This window comes from Hemitrygon akajei, chromosome 29 (assembly GCF_048418815.1).
Source record: "Hemitrygon akajei chromosome 29, sHemAka1.3, whole genome shotgun sequence".
Classification (NCBI taxonomy): Eukaryota; Metazoa; Chordata; class Chondrichthyes; order Myliobatiformes; family Dasyatidae; genus Hemitrygon; species Hemitrygon akajei.
Genome location: NC_133152.1, coordinates 29,396,798 through 29,413,429, shown reverse-complemented (window position 1 = coordinate 29,413,429; position 16,632 = coordinate 29,396,798). Strand labels below are relative to the sequence as shown.

The following is a 16,632-nucleotide window of genomic DNA, read 5'->3' as shown; positions in this document are numbered from 1 at the left end:
TTGGTAGGTTTTAGTGAGATTACCCCTGATTATGATGTGGGTGATTTGATCTTTCAGATGATACAAGAGACTAGAATGCAATATACAGCTTTTAAAACCTCCATATAAGACCAAAAGACATAGGAGCAGAATTAAGCCATTCAGCCCATCGAGTATGCTCCTCCATTCTACCATGGCTGATTTATTATCTCTCTCAACCCCATTATCCTGCCTTTACCTTGCAACCTTTGATACCCTGACTAATCAAGAACCTAGCAACCTCTACTTTAAATATGCCCAATCATTTGGTCTCCACAGCTGTCTGTGGCATAATGGTTAGGAAAGCGCTTTACAGTACCAGTGACCCGGGTTATCTGTTATCTGCTCCTGGCTTATCTGTAGGAATTTGTACTTTCTCCCCGAGACCACGTAGGTTTTCTCCAGGTGTTCTGGTTTCCTCCCACAATTCAAAGACGTGCTGGTTGGTAGGTTAATTGATCATTGTAAATTGTCCTGTGATTAGGTTAGGGTTAAATTGGGGATTCTGAATAGTGGGGCTGGAATGGCCTATTCTGTGCTGTATCTCAATAAATAAATAAAAATAATTCACTCTCTGGTTGAAGGAAATCCTGATCATCGTATGATCTACTGCAAGCTTCATCATTGCCTCTGGCTTAGGATCCCATTGTATAATTTTGTTAGTTTTAATAATGTACAGTGAAGTGATGTACAGTGTGCTGTCATTATAAAAGAAAAGACCTTGCAGATATACAGTGCCTTTCACTGCTGCAGGATGTCCTGGAACATTTCACTGCCAAAGTACAATTGTTATACAGGGAAATGCTGCAACAGTGAAATGAAAGCACAGTTAATCTGATTTGATGGGTTTCATCGTGACTCTCGTTTTGAGGTAATTTCCCACCTCGTAACTGGAGCTTTAATTCACCACTTGAACCCACCATCAGCATTATCATGTCTACAGTAAGTGCTCATACAGTGTTGTGGAGGACTCAAACTTGTGATTTATGTCAGAGAGCAGAGTGCTATCAACTAAGCCCAATAGCTAGAGAGCAAGAGTCATGTTCTAGCAACATGTTTGTAACTAAAATGATTTGTTGTCTAAATTTTATTAATATCTTCATAAAATGATATTCCATAGATCCCACTTTCTGTGAATTGAAGTAGGATTATTGCTGTGATATTGGACCATGAACAGTATCACAGCTAAGCATAATTTTTCTTATTGCATCAATAAGTGTGTGCTCATCAAAAGAGTTCCCTCTGCCATGATCAAAAGTAAAACTTGGGAAGATTTATCTTCATTCCCCTTTCCACCCAAGCTTGTCACCGAAGCAGCTTCTCAATTGCTGCTGAAAAGTGAATAAAGCTGAGGATGTTCTAATCTGCATGACCTTTTGCTACCCCACCTCCCTCTTTGTTGTAGCACACGGGGCCACAGGGACCCCACTGTGTCCTTGCCAACTTTCTTCCTGCTCGCATTCCGTTTGCAGTGATTTGCACATCTGACTTCTTTTACAGGTTGGCGTGCCAGGATTCTATGACCCGTGCGTCGGGGAGGAAAAGAGCCTAAAGGTGATTTACCTGTTCCGAGGAGTTCTGCATCAGGTCATGGCAGCGGACAGCGAATCCCTCAGGATACCAAAGCAATGTATGTTCAAAGTGAACTCTATTTCAACCATTGCAAAAATGCTGAGTTAATATATACCCGTAATAATGTGCAAAGTACCAAATTCAGAATTTTAAGTACAACACGAGGTACAAATTCCCAGTATTTTGTGGTTATTTTAAATGAAGACACACTTTTACTTCAGCAGCTGCCTTTTTCAGCACTGTGTGATGAGTATTACAGTACATTGCGGAGATCAGGCTTGATGCATGAAATCTTGGTGGATGAGTTGCCAATGAAGCAAAGACGGCGGAGGCAGTTGGTAAAGTGGTAATGGAAAATGGTTTGGCTCTTTGGGGATAAATGCTTGGTACCTGTATGTTAAACCTTTGTCGCACTGCTGTCCTGATCTTACTGCATGCAAATATAGAGCAAATTATTACCTAAGAAACAGCACACAGCTACACACTTAAGCAGTTCCAACTGTGACATTATTATAAACAGAGGATCACTGATGATTCTGGTATTCTGATGCTCCTGGAGAGGCCAGAATTTATTGCTTCAACCGTTGAGAAGGATGTGATGAGCCATCTTGAACAGCTGCAACTAAGATGGTTTATTGGTGCATTGTAAGAAAAAGCTTGTGGGACTAGGCATTAGAAAATAAATGTTAGCATTCAAGGTTAAGGGTTACAGGGAGAAGATGGAAAAATGGCGGTTAAGAAAAATAATCAGCCATGATTGAATGAAGGAGAAGACCTGATGGGCTGAATGGTCTAATTTAATTATATCGTATGGTCTTAACTAAGATAAAATAACAAAGTTATTTCCAGTGGGTTTAAAATGGGAAATGGAAGATTGTTGAGTGTTATCCACCACTTTTTGTGTCTTAGCTCCACAGGGAAAATAATTTCCCTGTTAACCAGAGTTCCTCTTGTCCTGTCTCAGCACCCCATGAGCCTCCCCATCCAGCACATGATGCTCCGCAACTTCCGCCATCTTCAACAGGATCTTACCACTAAATACTTCTTTACTTCCCTCCTCCCCGCTTGCTGCAGGGATCGCTCCCGCTGTAATCCCCTTGTCTATTTGTCTCTGCCACCCCCCTTCAATCTCCCTCTCGGTACTTATCCCTGCAAGCAGAAGAAGTGCTACAGTGCCCATTCACCACGTCCTCTCACCTGGACGAACTGTGTGGGACATGATTCCATTCAGGGTCCCAAACAGTTCTTCCAGCTGAGACAACACTTTACTTGCAGATCTGCTGGGGGTCCTCCATTGTACCCACTGCTCCCAGTGAGGCCTCTTCTACATTGGTGAGACCCAACGTAGATTAAGAGACCACTTCGTTGAGCAGCTTTGCTCCATCCACAAAAAAGGATTTCCCACTGACCAACCATTTCAATTCCAATCCCCATCCCAACATGTCGGTCCATGGCCTCCTTTACTTCCACAATGTGAGGTTGGATGAACACACTTTATATTCCATATGGAAGGCCTCCAACTGATAGCATGAAGATCAATTTCTCTAATGGTAATTTTCTCCTCCCCTTTCCCTCTTCTTTCATTCCCCACTCTGGTTCCCCTCCGAGCTCTTCTCTTCACCTGCCTATCAGCTCCCCCTGGTGCCCCTCCTTTCCTTTCTCACATGGTCCACTCTCCTCTCCTATCAGATTCCTTCTCTGTCATTTTACTTTTTCCACCTATTATATCTCTACTTTTTACTTCATTCTGCCTCCTGCACCCAACTGGTTTCACCTATCACCACCTACTCCTTCCCCTCTCTCACCTTCTTATTCTGCATTGCCCCACTTCCCTTCCAGTCCTGATGAACGACCTCAGCCTGAGATATTGACTGTTCATTTCCGTGGACGCTGCCTGACCTGCTGAGTTCCTCCAGCATTTTGTGCATGTTTCTCTGAATTTCTGCAGTCCTGTTCAGCAGCTCAAGTCTCCCCCCCCCCCCCCCCCCCCCCGAGCATTGCCACTGTTTGCTTTGGCAGTTATCCTTTATAGGGAAGCAAAGGGAATGGTGGATATTTGTAGCTTGAGATTTCTAAATTTGTATCTGATTTGTATTTCAATCTGGCACACTACTTAATAAAGGATATTATTTTCTCATCAATATTTTTAAAATAATCTCTGCAAGTAATTGTGTGGTTTGTAACTGCTTCCTCTGATTCCCTTTACAGCGCACAGGGTCGACACGGATCGCTGAGGAGGAGATGTGCTACGATATGGGGTTGGACCTGAACAGAGATCAGCTGCTATACATCTCCATATACCATAAATTAAAGAGAGAATGCACATATGATTATTTTTATGTATGTAGAGTTTTTTTTGTTCTTTTTCTGTGTATAGAAGATTTAAAAATGCTTTTACAGATCACTAAAACATTTGGTCATGGATTTTCCATGTCATTTTTGTCACTGGATGCTGTAACAGTCTGAAGTATTTCAGACCTTGTGTAGCGATTCCTGTGCTCTGGAAAATAAAGATTGTTTTAAGTCTATTTGATGTACAAAGAAATTAAAAAATAAACCCAGATACTATTGCCATAATAAAACTTACTTTTATTTAGTTTCCATTCTCCATCTGCAAATCTAGGCAGGTTATTTCAGCGTTATGTGAAGGAAGATCATCATGTCTTCAATATCAGACGAGAAAGAGCCTTGTTCTAAAAGTATGCATCTTTAATATCCTTTTAAAAGGATGTGCAGTAATTTTTCAGAAAACCTAATTTTAAAATGATTTCCTGGGAGACAAATTTTACATTGTTATGATCAATGGCTAACTATAACAAGACTCATTAAATTATGATCCAGTTGGATTCTCTTCTTGGGTAGTCAAGAGTTTTGCTGGATATTACTTGCTTCAGCTGCTCTGGGATCTGGAAATCTGGCAAAGACCAATGTCAAAAAATGGCTAACAAGGTGTTAAGCATGAACAAAAATTGCTTGCATTTCTAAACCGTCTTTAAAAGAGAGATATGTACGGGCATAATCATAGAAACAGAAAATCTGCAGCACAATACAGGCCGTTAGGCCCACAAAGCTGTGTCGAACATGTCCTTACCTGAGAAATTACCTAGGGTTACCCATAGCCCTCTATTTTTCTGAGTTCCATATACCTGTCCAGGAGTCTCTTAAAAGACCGTATCATATCCGGCTCTACCACCATCGCTGGCAGCTCATTCCACACACTCGCCACTCTCTGCATTACCCCTGATAACTCCTCTGTACCTACTTCCAAGCACCTTAAAACTCTGCCCTCTCATGCTAGCCATTTCAGCCCTGGGAAAAAGCCTCGGACAATCCACACAATCAATACCTCTTATACACCTCTATCAGGTCATCCTCCGTCGCTCCAAGGAAAAAAGACTGAGTTCTCTCAACCTATTCTCATAAGGCATGCTCCCCTATCCAAACAACATCGTTGTAAATCTCCTCTGCACCCTTTCTATGATTTCCACATCCTTCCTATAGTGAGGCGACCAGAACTGAGCACAGTACTCCAAGTGGGGTCTGACCAGGGTCCTATACAGCTACAACATTACCTCTCGGCTCCTAAACTCAATCTCATGATTGATGAAGGCCAATGCACCAAATGCTTTCTTAACCAGAGAGTCAACCAGCGCAGCAGCCTTGATTGACTCGGACCCCAAGATCCCTCTGATCCTCCACACTGCCAACCATTACCATTAATACTATATTCTGTCATCATATTTGACCTACCAAAATGAAACAACTCCTGCTTATCCAGGTTGAACTCCATCTGCCACTTCTCAGCCCATTTTTGCATCCTATCAATGTCCTGCTGTAATCTCTGACAGCCCTCCACTCTATCCACAACACCCCAACCTTTGTCTCATCAGCCAATTTACTAACTCATCCCTCCACTTCTTCATTCAGGTCATTTATAAAAATCACGAAGAGTAAGGGTCCCAGAACAGATCCCTGAGGCACTTCACTGGTGACCGACCACCATGCAGAATATGACCCATCTACAACCACTCTTTGCCTTTTGCTTCTGGATCCACAAAGCAATTTCCTCTTGGATCCCATGCCTCCTTACTTTCTCAATAAGCCTTGCATGGGGTACCTTGTCAAATGCCTTGCTGAAATCCACATACAAAGAACAATGGTAATCAGATTCTGAAATCAGATAACAATTCATCTTTACACAAGAGAAGGTGACATTGGGTTGGGTGTCTGAAGTTTGTTTCCAGTATACCTTTGGCAGGGTTTTAAAAGAGCAGTGAGATTTGGAGAGGTTTTAAGACGGCATGTAAAATCTTAAAGCCTAATAGCATAGCTGCTGCTTATGAGGAAATGGAAATTCAGATCTGTGAAAAGTTTGAGTTACAAGTTTTTGTAAAGTTCTCAGGAATGTGTAAAGTCAGCTGAGACAATAGGGTTTTTTTAAAGGAGTATTTGAAACCTGACACATTGCCAGGCCCAAGTAATTTAGCAAGGAACCAGGACGATTGTTAATTGTGAGTTAGGACAAAGGCAGCAGAATGGAAGGAGTCTGAGTTAGTGATAACTGGAAGATATTGTCAGTCAGGAGAACATTGAAACTGAGTCTATAGGAAATGAAGGCACGTTTCGGGCTCAGGTAGCGACAGAATGAAGATATCATGAAAGTGAAAGTTGCTTGTCTTTGTGAATTAGTGTTTGTCAAGTCAGAAGGTCACCAAAAATGCTGATATTGCAATCAATCAAGTTCGACCTAAGACGAGCCATATAGATAATTTAATAAGCATTGTATCTTTTTATTTTGTGCCTCCAAATTTTCTGGGAGAAGATAACCACCTTTAATCTCCAAATATTTTGTACACCAAGTTCATAAATCATCATTCTCGAACACAAAAAAAAAGGTTATACTTGTACTCTACAATGAGATTGAAGTATCACTTTTCACAAATGAGGTATTATAAATTTTTTTATAGACCAAAACATTACACCTGGTCTTTACATAGTGTGAGATGCAAGACAAATAATTATTTTGCACAGTGGAACCAAAGCACAATGTATCCCTTCAATAGTTTCAAATGATGGAGCAAATGTATCTGTTCTCAATGTAGGAATGTTGATCATACTATTTGCAAGATCAATAGAATATAGATTGAAAGAGGAAATCCCACACAGTAGCTGCAGCATCTAACAGACCATGTTCAGTAGTTCATCATGGAGCTGGAACTGGATGAATGCCAAATCTTAGAAACATAGAAAATAGGTGCAGGAGTAGGCCATTCGGCCCTTCAAGCCTGCCCTGCCATTAAGTATGATCATGGCTGATCATCCAGCTCAGAACCCTGTACCTGCTTTCTCTCCATACCCCCGATCCCTTTAGCCACTAGGGCCATATATAACTTCCTCTTAAATATAGCCAATGAACCGGCCTCAACTGTTTCCTGTGGCAGAGAATTCCAGATTCACCACTCTCTGTGTGAAGAAGTTTTTCCTCATCTCGTTCCTAAAAGGCTTCCCCTTTATCCTTAAACTGTGACCCGTCGTTCTGGACTTTCCCAACATCAGAAACAATCTTCCTGCATCTATCCTGTCCAATCCCTTTAGAATTTTATATGTTTCAATAAGATCCCCCCTCAATCTTCTAAATTCCAGTGAGAATAAGCCTAGTCGATCCAGTCTTTCTTCATATGAAAGTCCTGCCATCCCAGGAATCAATTTTCTCAATCAATCTCCCTTCAGGAGGCTAATGGACAGGACATACAGGGAGATAGTTATACCCAAGGTACAGGACACGGGTAAGTGGGTGACTGTCAAGAAGGGAAAAAGGGGATAGGCAGCCAGTGTTGAGTACCTGCTTAGCGGCCGTTCCCCTCAACAAAAGGTTGGATACTGTGGGGGGTGGTAGAGCTGTACAGAAGAGACTGTTTGCACCTAAACTAGAGGGTGACTAATATCCCAGTGGGAAGGTTTGCTAGTGCTGCACAACAGTGGGGAGGAGTGTTAAACTAGAATTGCAGTGGGATGGGAACATTGGATACTGTGTGGGGGGCGGGGGGGGGGTTGACTTAGTAGAGGATAGCCATAGCAGTCAGGTCTCTGGCACTGAGTCTAGCTCTATGGCTCAGAAGGGAAGGGCTGAGCTGTAGTGATAGGGGGATTTGTTGGTGAAGAAACAGAAAGGAGATTCTGTGGGCGAGAGTAAGATTCCCGATGATCTGCTGCCTCCCAGGCGCCAGGATCTGTAACATCTTGGATTCTTAAATGGGAGGGTGAGCATCTATAGAGATTGTGGTCCACGGCAGTACCACTGACATAGGTAGGCAGGGTGACGAGATGCTGCAAAATGAGTTCGGGGGGCGGGGGGTTTAGGTGCCAAGTTAAATGACAGGAACTCCAGAGCTGTGATCTCAGGATTGCTACCTGTGCCATGTGCGAGTGAGACCACAAATAGGAAAATGATACAATTTAACTTGTGGCTAAAGAGTTGGTGCGGTGGGGGGGTCTTCAGATTTTTGGATCATTGAGCTCTCTTCCAGGGAAAGTAGGACCTGTACAGAAGGGACAGTTTGATTCTGAACCGGAGGAAGACTAATATCCTTGTGGGAAGGTTTGCTCGTGCTGCATGGGGGTGGGGGGGTTAAAACTAGATTTACAGGGGGATGGGAACCAAAGTGCCAGAACAGATAGTGGAGAAAGATATTGTTAAGTCTACATACAAGGTTAGGAATCAAAAAGTTGAGCATAGTGGGACAAATTTTCTGAGTTGTGTGTATTTCAATGCTATTAGTATTGTAGGAAAGGTGGATGAGATTAGGGTATGGATCAGCACATGGAATTATTACAGTGTAACCGTCAGTGAAACTGAATTGCAAGACGGGGCAGGTCTGTTAGCTCAATGTTCTGGTGTTCTGTTCTAGATGTGACAGAGCAGGAGGGATTAAAGGGTTAGGGGTGGTATTACTAATCGGGGAAAATGTCACAGCAGTGCTCACTCAGGACAGACTGAAGAGTTCACCTAGTGTGGCTTTCTGGATAGACAGTGCCTATAAAAAGTGTTCAACCCCCCCCCCCCCCCCAAAGTTTTCATTTTTTATTGTTTTACAACATTGAATCACAGTAGATTTACTTTGGCTTTTTTGACACTGATCAATAGAAAAGACTTTTGTGTCAAAGTGAAAGCAAATTTCAACAAATTGGTCTCAATTTATTACAATTATTAAGCACAAAATAGTTGATTGCCTCACCCCTTCAAGTCAGTATTTAGCAGATGCACCTTTGGCAGCAATTAAAGCCTTGAGTCTTATCAGCTTTGCACATCTGCACACTACAAGTTTCCCCATTCTTCTTTACAAAACTGCTCAAGCTCTGTCAGGAATTCTGAGTGAACAATCTTTTTCAAGTCCAGCCTCAAATTCTCAATTGGATCAAAATCTGTACTCTGACTTGGCCACCCCATAGCATTAACTTTGTTGTTTATAAGCCATTCCTTGATAGCTTTGGGTTTATGCTTGGGGTCTTTGTCTTGCTGGAAAACAATCTTCTCCCAAGTCAGTTCTCTTGGAGACTTCATCAGATGTTCCTCCAGGATTTCTCTGTATTTTCCTGCATTCATTTAACCCTCAAACCTTCCAGGGTCTGCTGCAATGAAGCATCTCTCACTGGTCTCCTTGCACAGTCACTCAGTTTTTGAGGACAGCCCGCTCTAGGCAGATTTACAGCTGTGTCATATTCTTTACATTTCTTGATGATTGATGACTGTACTCCAAGGGATATTCAGTGATTTGGAAATTTTCTTGTTTTCATCTCCTGACTTGTGCTTTTCAATAACCTTTTCGTGGAGTTGTTTGGTGTGTTCTTTTGTCTTCATGGTGTAGTTTTTGCCAGGATATTGACTCATCAGATGTTGGACCTTCCAGATACAGGTGCATTTTTACTACAATTAATTGAAACACCTTGACTGCACACAGGTGATCTCCATTAACTAATTATGTGACTTCTAAAACCAACTGGCTGCACCAGTGATGATTTGGACTTGTATTAAAGGTGGTGAATACTCATGCAATCAATTATTTTGTATTTTTTTATTTGTAATTAATTTAGATCACTTTGTAGAGAGCTGTTTTCACTTTGACATGAAATAGTTTTTTTTCTGTTGATCAGTGTTAAAAAAGCCAAATTAAATCCACTGTGATTCAATGTTGTAAAACAATAAAACATGAAAACTTCCAAGGGGAGGTGAATACTTTTTATAAGCACTGTAACTGAGAAATAAGAAAGGTATGACCATATTAATGGGATTATATTATACAGTACCCAAAACTCCTTGGGAATTAAAGGAGCAAATTTGTGGAGAGGTTGCAGACTGGCAAATACAAGGTTGTGATAGTAAGTGATGCTAACTTTCCACATATTGACTAGAACTCCCATTCTGTACAAGAGCTGGATGGGAAAGTGTTTATCAGATTTGTTCAGGTAAGTTTCCTTAATCAGTACATAGAAGTCCAAACTAGAGGGAGTGTGATACTCACTCTCCTATTAAGGAATGAGACAGGGCAATTAACAGAAGTTTGTGTAGGGAACTCTTTGCATCTGGTGACCATAATACCTTCGAAAGTAAAATTTTGAGAATACATTATTTGTATGTTCCTGTCAGAAATAGATTAATGGAACCTTGGTTTTCGAGAAATATTGAGACTCTGGTTAAGAAGAGGTGCATAGCAGGTGTAGGCAGGCAGGAATAAATGGGGTACTCAAGGAGTGAAAGAAATGTAAGAGAACTCAAGAAGAAAATCAGGAGGGCTAAAAGAAGACATGAGGTTACTCTAGCAGACAAGGTAAAGGAATCCTAGGGGATTCTACGGATATATTAAGAGCAAAAGGAGAGGTAATCTATGCGTGGAGCCTAAAGAGATGGGGAAGATCTTAAATGGACTTTTTTGCATTTGTATTTACAAACAGTCTATAGATATGAAGCAATTTAGCAGCAAAGTCATGGACCATATATAGAGAAGAAAGTTTTGTTGTCTTGAGGCAAATTAGTGTGGATAAATCCCCAGGGCCTGACAATGTGCTCCCTCAAACCCTGTGGGAGCTCGTGCGGAAATTGCAAGGGCTCCAGCAGAGATATTTAAAACATTTTTAAAACAGCCACTGGTGAGGTGCCAGGAGATTGGAGGATAGCTAATGTTGTTCTGACGTTTTAGAAAGGCTCCAAGAATAAACCAGGAAATTATGTGTCAAGTGAGTTTGACTTCAGTGATGGAAAAGTTATTGGTGTAAGTGTTTGGAATGAAAGGAAAGGTGCTAATTAGGGATAGTCACATGGCTTTGTGCATGGTAGGCAGAGTCTAACTAATCTTATAGAGCTTTTTGACAAAGTTACCGGGGAAGTTCATGGAGGCCAGGCAGTGGATGTTGTCTATGTGGACTTCAGCAAGGTATTTGACAAGGCCCTGCATGGGAGGCTGGTCAAGCAATTCAGTCACTTGGCATTCAAGATGAGGCAGTAAACTGGTTTGGACATCGGCTTTGCAGAAGAAGCCAGTGTAGTTGTAGATGATTGCTTCTCTGATTGGAGATCTATGACGTAGTGGTGGGCTGCAGGGATTGGAACTGGGTCAGATGTTGTTTGTCATCTGTATCAATGATCTGGATGATAATGTAGTTAACTGGATTAGTAAAATTTGTGGTTGACACCAAGATTGGGAGTGTAGTGGACAGCAAGGAAGACCATCAAAACTTGCAGCAGGATCGGGATCAGCTGGAAAAATGGCAGGTGGAATTTAATACAGGCAATTGTGCGGTATTACCAACCAGGGTAGATTTTACACGGTGAGTGGTAGGGCACTGAACAGTGTGGTAGAACAGAGGAATCTGGAAATCCATAATTCCTTGAAAGTGGTGTTGCAAGCAGAAAGGGTTGTAAAGAAAGTTTTTGGCACACTGACCTTCACAGATCAATGTACTGATTACAGTTGGGATGTTATGTTGAAATTGAATAAGATGTTGGTGAGACCTAATCTGAAGAATTGTGTGCATTTTTGGTTCATCTATCTAAAAGGTAAATGTAAATAAGATTAAAAGAGTGCAATTTTTAGATGTAATTTTTAGTTTGACACCTTTTCATAATGGTTCAATATCTAATATTTATGGTATATTACTGGAGATGAGGAATGTTCCTTTAGACAAAATTTAAGAATCTCAGGGAATAAGATTTACAGACATCAATATCTGAGAAAACTTGTAATGAAATTCTTAAACTGGTTAATACTTCATCGCTATGTGCTCGTCATTCCCTCATACAATTTAAGGTGGTACATAGAGCTCATATGATTAAAGATAAGCTACCTTGTTTTTATTTGAATATATCTCCCTACTGTGACAGATGTAATAATGGAGAAACTTCATTAATTCATGTTTTTGACTTGTCCAAATCTTGAAAGATATTGGAAGTTTTTCAAATTTTTTCCTTACTTTTTAAAGTCAATTTTAAGCCTAACCCTCTGACGGCCCTATTAGGTATTGTTGCAGGACAAGATATTAAGCTGAAGGCATTTGATTTACATATTTTGGCCTTTAGGTAATGAGATTGTTATTATGGACAGATATAAAGTAATTGGTCGTTTTTTTTATCTTTTCTGACCTTTTATATACACTTTCTTGTACTCTGTACTCTTCTATGTAGAAACTAATAAAAATATTGGAAAGAAAGAGTGCAGAGAAAATTTACAAGGATGTTTCTGGGACTTGAGCACCTGAGCTTAATTATTGGGAAAGGTTGAATAGGTTAAGAATTTATTCCCTAGAATTTAGAAGACTGAAGGGAGATTTGATAGAGATATACAAAATTATGAGGGGTATAGATCGGGTAAATGCAAGCAGGCTTTTTCTACTGAGATCAGATGAGACTGTAACTAGATGTCATGGGTTAATGACAAAAGATGAAATGTTTATGAGGAACATGAGGGGGAACTTCTTCACTCAGAGGATGGTGAGTGTTTAGAGCGAGCAGCCAGCACAATTGGTGAATTTGGGTTCGATTTCAACATTTAAGAAAAATTTGGATAGGTAAATGGATAGAGGTTTATGGTCTGGGTGCAGGCCTATCTGGCCAGGCAGGTTAATGTTTGGCAGTATAGATGGGCTGAAGGGCTTCTTTCTTTACTGTAGTGTTCTATGACAATAACGAGCCACCCTCTTTTGAATAAAACAAACAAAATATGACAAACAAGAGATAATCTGCAGATGCTGGAAATCACAAAATGCTGCAGGAACTCAGCAGGCCAGGCAACATCTATGGAAAAGAGTACAGTCAACGTTTCGGGCCAAGATCCTGATGAAGCGTTTTGGCCCAAAATGTCAATTGTTTTCTCTCTTCCGAAGATGCTGCCTAGTCTGATGAGTTCCTCCAGCATTTTATGTGTATTAAAATATTATGACAACTAGTGAATGTGTAATATCAAGGATTACTTGAAGAGCCAAAACTAAAGAAAAAGAAATTTAGTGACGGTAATCATTTTGCTCCTCACTTTATAATGTTAGCATTTCAACAGGTCTCATCTGTTACGAATCTGCATCATCATTCAAAGCAACTTATGCCAAATTTGAGTGATATTAAAACATTAAAATTAGGCAGCAGGTAAAAAAAAAAGTCCTTTATGACTGGTCAAGCTGGGTTATGATATCTAACGATATTAACAGTGCCTAGGTCCACATATAGAGAATCATGGCTTTGGAGAAAACCTGAGACTTGCTTAAAATTATTGGAATTGAGATCTAGTTTGAGGTCTATAGACAGAAGATTCACCAAAGGAAATAGCATACAGTAGGACAAATCCAGAACCCCCTAAGAACCATGACCAATAATTATCCATTGACTTCTGTGTGTTGGAGTCACTTGTGTAATTGGGAGTATTTTCCCCCAATGTTAAACATTCTAACATTGTATTAGTTGTCATGTGACCATTCACTTTCTCCACTTGTTGGTTGATGAAATATTGAAAGCAGAGTCTCAAACTCCTTAATGAGAAAGAAAGTACTGGTGATATTCAAACAGCCCCTTGCCATTCCAAATTACAGTAGTTTTGGGTTTGAGGGACGCTGCCAATTAATTTTTACTGAACTGGTACAACACATCATATAGGTGGTGCGCACTACAGATGATGAAAGGAAATTATACACAAGGTAATGGATAGGCTGCCAGGCAAGTGGCCTAGATGCCATTAGGCTGTTGTTGGTGCTTTTTATTTGGGAAAGAGGAGACAATCCATCACACCTCTGCCATGCTTTGATGATGGGGTAAAGGTTTTGAGGATTAACAAGGTGAATCAATTCCCCCAGGATAACAAGCCCTTGTCGTCATATTATTATTCAGCTTGTCCTAATACGTTTCTCGTTAACCTACAGGAGTGCATCAAAAACACTTTCAGAATGAGGAATTGGCAAATGAAGGTTCAACGTAAATGTGAAATAGGGCAATATTGGCTTGAAGGATAGCAAGGTCACTTATTTCATTTAAAGCACAAGCTATGAGGAACAAGGAGACTATACCCATCACTAAATTTTGCATTAAAGATTAACAAAAAGGCAGACACTAAAGGTTATCACTACTGGCATATAATTTAAAATCAAAGTTATATTATACTGAACATCAGTTTTACTATACTCAAGATTACCGTACATCATTTAGGTCACTGATATAATGGATTTAGAGGCACCGACTCTTTTAGCCCATTCCTGACTTAGGTGTTAGGCCACAGATGATAGCTGAAGAACTGGAACATCTCATGGCTGTGGGGGAATTGCTGCATCTTCTGTCTTTCCTCTGACTCCACCTTCAGGTGCCTGTTTGATCCCCCAAAACAAAAGTTAAGTGTCTTATCCAGAATGCCTTACATTTCCTGTGAATTAGGTCCTTGATTCTTATCAAACCAGTCCTGGTTCTTTCTGTTAGCGAAGCCAAGAATTTCTTCACAATTGTCAATTATGGTGCACAGGGCAGTCCATAAGCTCTAGTCACTTAGTGGGTCCAGAGATCTGGGAGTTGATAGATTGTTGAGGAGCTGTGCAAGAAGAGCCAGTTCTGGAGGAAACTTGAGAGCATTGAAAATGAACTTCTTGTGGCAATACTCCTATTGACACTAATATTTTGGGGCAAAGTTTTGGAGAAAGAGTGCAGATTAGATGACAAACACAAGAACTTCTGCAGATACTGGAATTCCAGAGCAACACACACAAAATGCTGGAGGAACTCAGCAGCTCAGCATCTACAGAAATGAATAAACAGTCCGTGTTTCAAGCCAAGACCTTTCTTCAGGACTGAAAAGGAAGGGGAAAGATGGTGGAGGAGCAACACCTTATATTCCATCTGGGTAGCCTTCAGCCTGATGGCATGAATATCGATTTCTCCTTCTGGTAAAAAAAAATCCCTTTCCCCTCCCCTCTTCTTCTATCCCCACTCTGGCCTACCTCTCTCACCTGCCTAGCACCTACCCCTGGGTCCCTTCCTCCTTTGATCCACTCTCCTCTCCGACCAGATCCTTTCTTCTCCAGCTCTATCTTTCCAACCTGGCTTCACACATCACCTTCTAGCCGGCCTCCTTCCTCTCCTCCAACCTTTTTATACTGGTGACTTTCTCCTTTTCAGTTCTGAAGAAGGATCTATGCCCAAAACGTCAACTGCTTATTCATTTCCATAGATGCTGCCTGACTTGCTCAATTCCTCCAGCATTTTGTATGTGTTGCTTCAGATTAGATGATGGTCAATCAAGTCATTGGTATCTATGGTGTGCAGATCCAATTATCTTTGCTGTTTCACACACTTAGGCAATGATTTAATTCCACAGGTTCCAGTTGTACCAGATATTCTGCTTGTCCCTCTGATGAAACATGAAGTTAATTATGACAAAGCTGCACTCCAAGCACCCTACCGGAATTAGTCTTCCCTATTCCTTGCTTAACATACCTTGCCAATGGGGTACATCCTTTTCCATGCTGCCACTGAAGTCACTCAGGAGGATTGATCTGTTTCCCTTTGGGATGCAGATCAGACGTTTTTCTTTTTGAGAGTGGAAACGTTAATCCCCAATTCATTTGAAGTTTCAAGGGTTGGTCCTTTGATGGGATTGAGCCCAAAGGTCCTGAGACTCTCAATAATTCTGCAAAGTGAGTTGCTGAAATGGCGGCCGGGTTCATTCTTGATGGCAAAGCCCATCTCATGAACGTGGTGCTTATTTTACAGGTTTGTCCCTCAACTCAGACCTTATTCTTTCCGAATCAAGATCTTGCTTTATGAAGTCCTCATGAAAGCTGGTTAAAAAAGTACACAGACAACTTTTACACCACAAAAAGAAGTTCAGGATCTGTAAGGTTACGATCTTCATGCACAATCTCAAAAGTTACAATTCTGAACACTTCTCCACCATATAGCTCATAAATTCAGAAGCTTTAACATCAGCTTTACTGTACTGCATGAGCTAATCCTAGTTTCAGTGGAATAGGGACATTAAACAATAATCAGCATGATTCGTGCTTCTAACTCTCAGAATGAGAAGAAATTTAAAATGTATTTTTAACCATTTTTCATGATCTAAACCTGTCTTTCTGTCCAGTTACAGTGCAAGAAAGACTTGCATTTTCATAAAACCTTACATGACCTTCCAAAGCACTTAACAATTGGTAAAATACTTCTGTTGCTGTTAGCTCTAAAATTATCTCAGAGCAGTGCTTAAAGGAAAAGGAAATTCTTCAACCCAACATCCTATTTCAGTCAACAATTAAAAAAGCACATTGGCCTCAGTCTTTTTTTGTGGGATCTTAGTATGAACATTATTTGTGATGCTTGAATTTATTCCTAAATTGTCTTCACTTCAGAATAATTAAACAACTGCAGCATTCCTTCCTTTTTTGAACAAGCTGTTTGAAACGTTCTACTTTCAATCCATCCTATATATTTAAAGCAGGTGTCTACTATTCTTTGCTATCTTTCTGGTGCCAGCACATCTGCTGGACATTTTGTACTTTCACTTCATATTTGTGCTCTATTGTACATTT

General features: G+C 40.7%; 1 protein-coding gene across 2 annotated transcripts in view; it reads left to right on the top strand.

The window, feature by feature from the left end:
- LOC140718388 (dnaJ homolog subfamily C member 11) overlaps window positions 1–4,118 on the top strand; it is a 38,950-nt gene extending 34,832 nt beyond the window's left edge. For both annotated transcript variants that reach the window (XM_073032062.1, XM_073032063.1), the window contains 2 exons: window positions 1,519–1,648; window positions 3,799–4,118. In XM_073032062.1, coding sequence (XP_072888163.1) covers window positions 1,519–1,648; window positions 3,799–3,824 — 156 coding nt within the window. In that variant the 3' untranslated portion in view covers window positions 3,825–4,118. The remainder of the gene's footprint in view (window positions 1–1,518; window positions 1,649–3,798) is intronic.
- The last annotated feature ends 12,514 nt before the right edge of the window (window positions 4,119–16,632 follow it).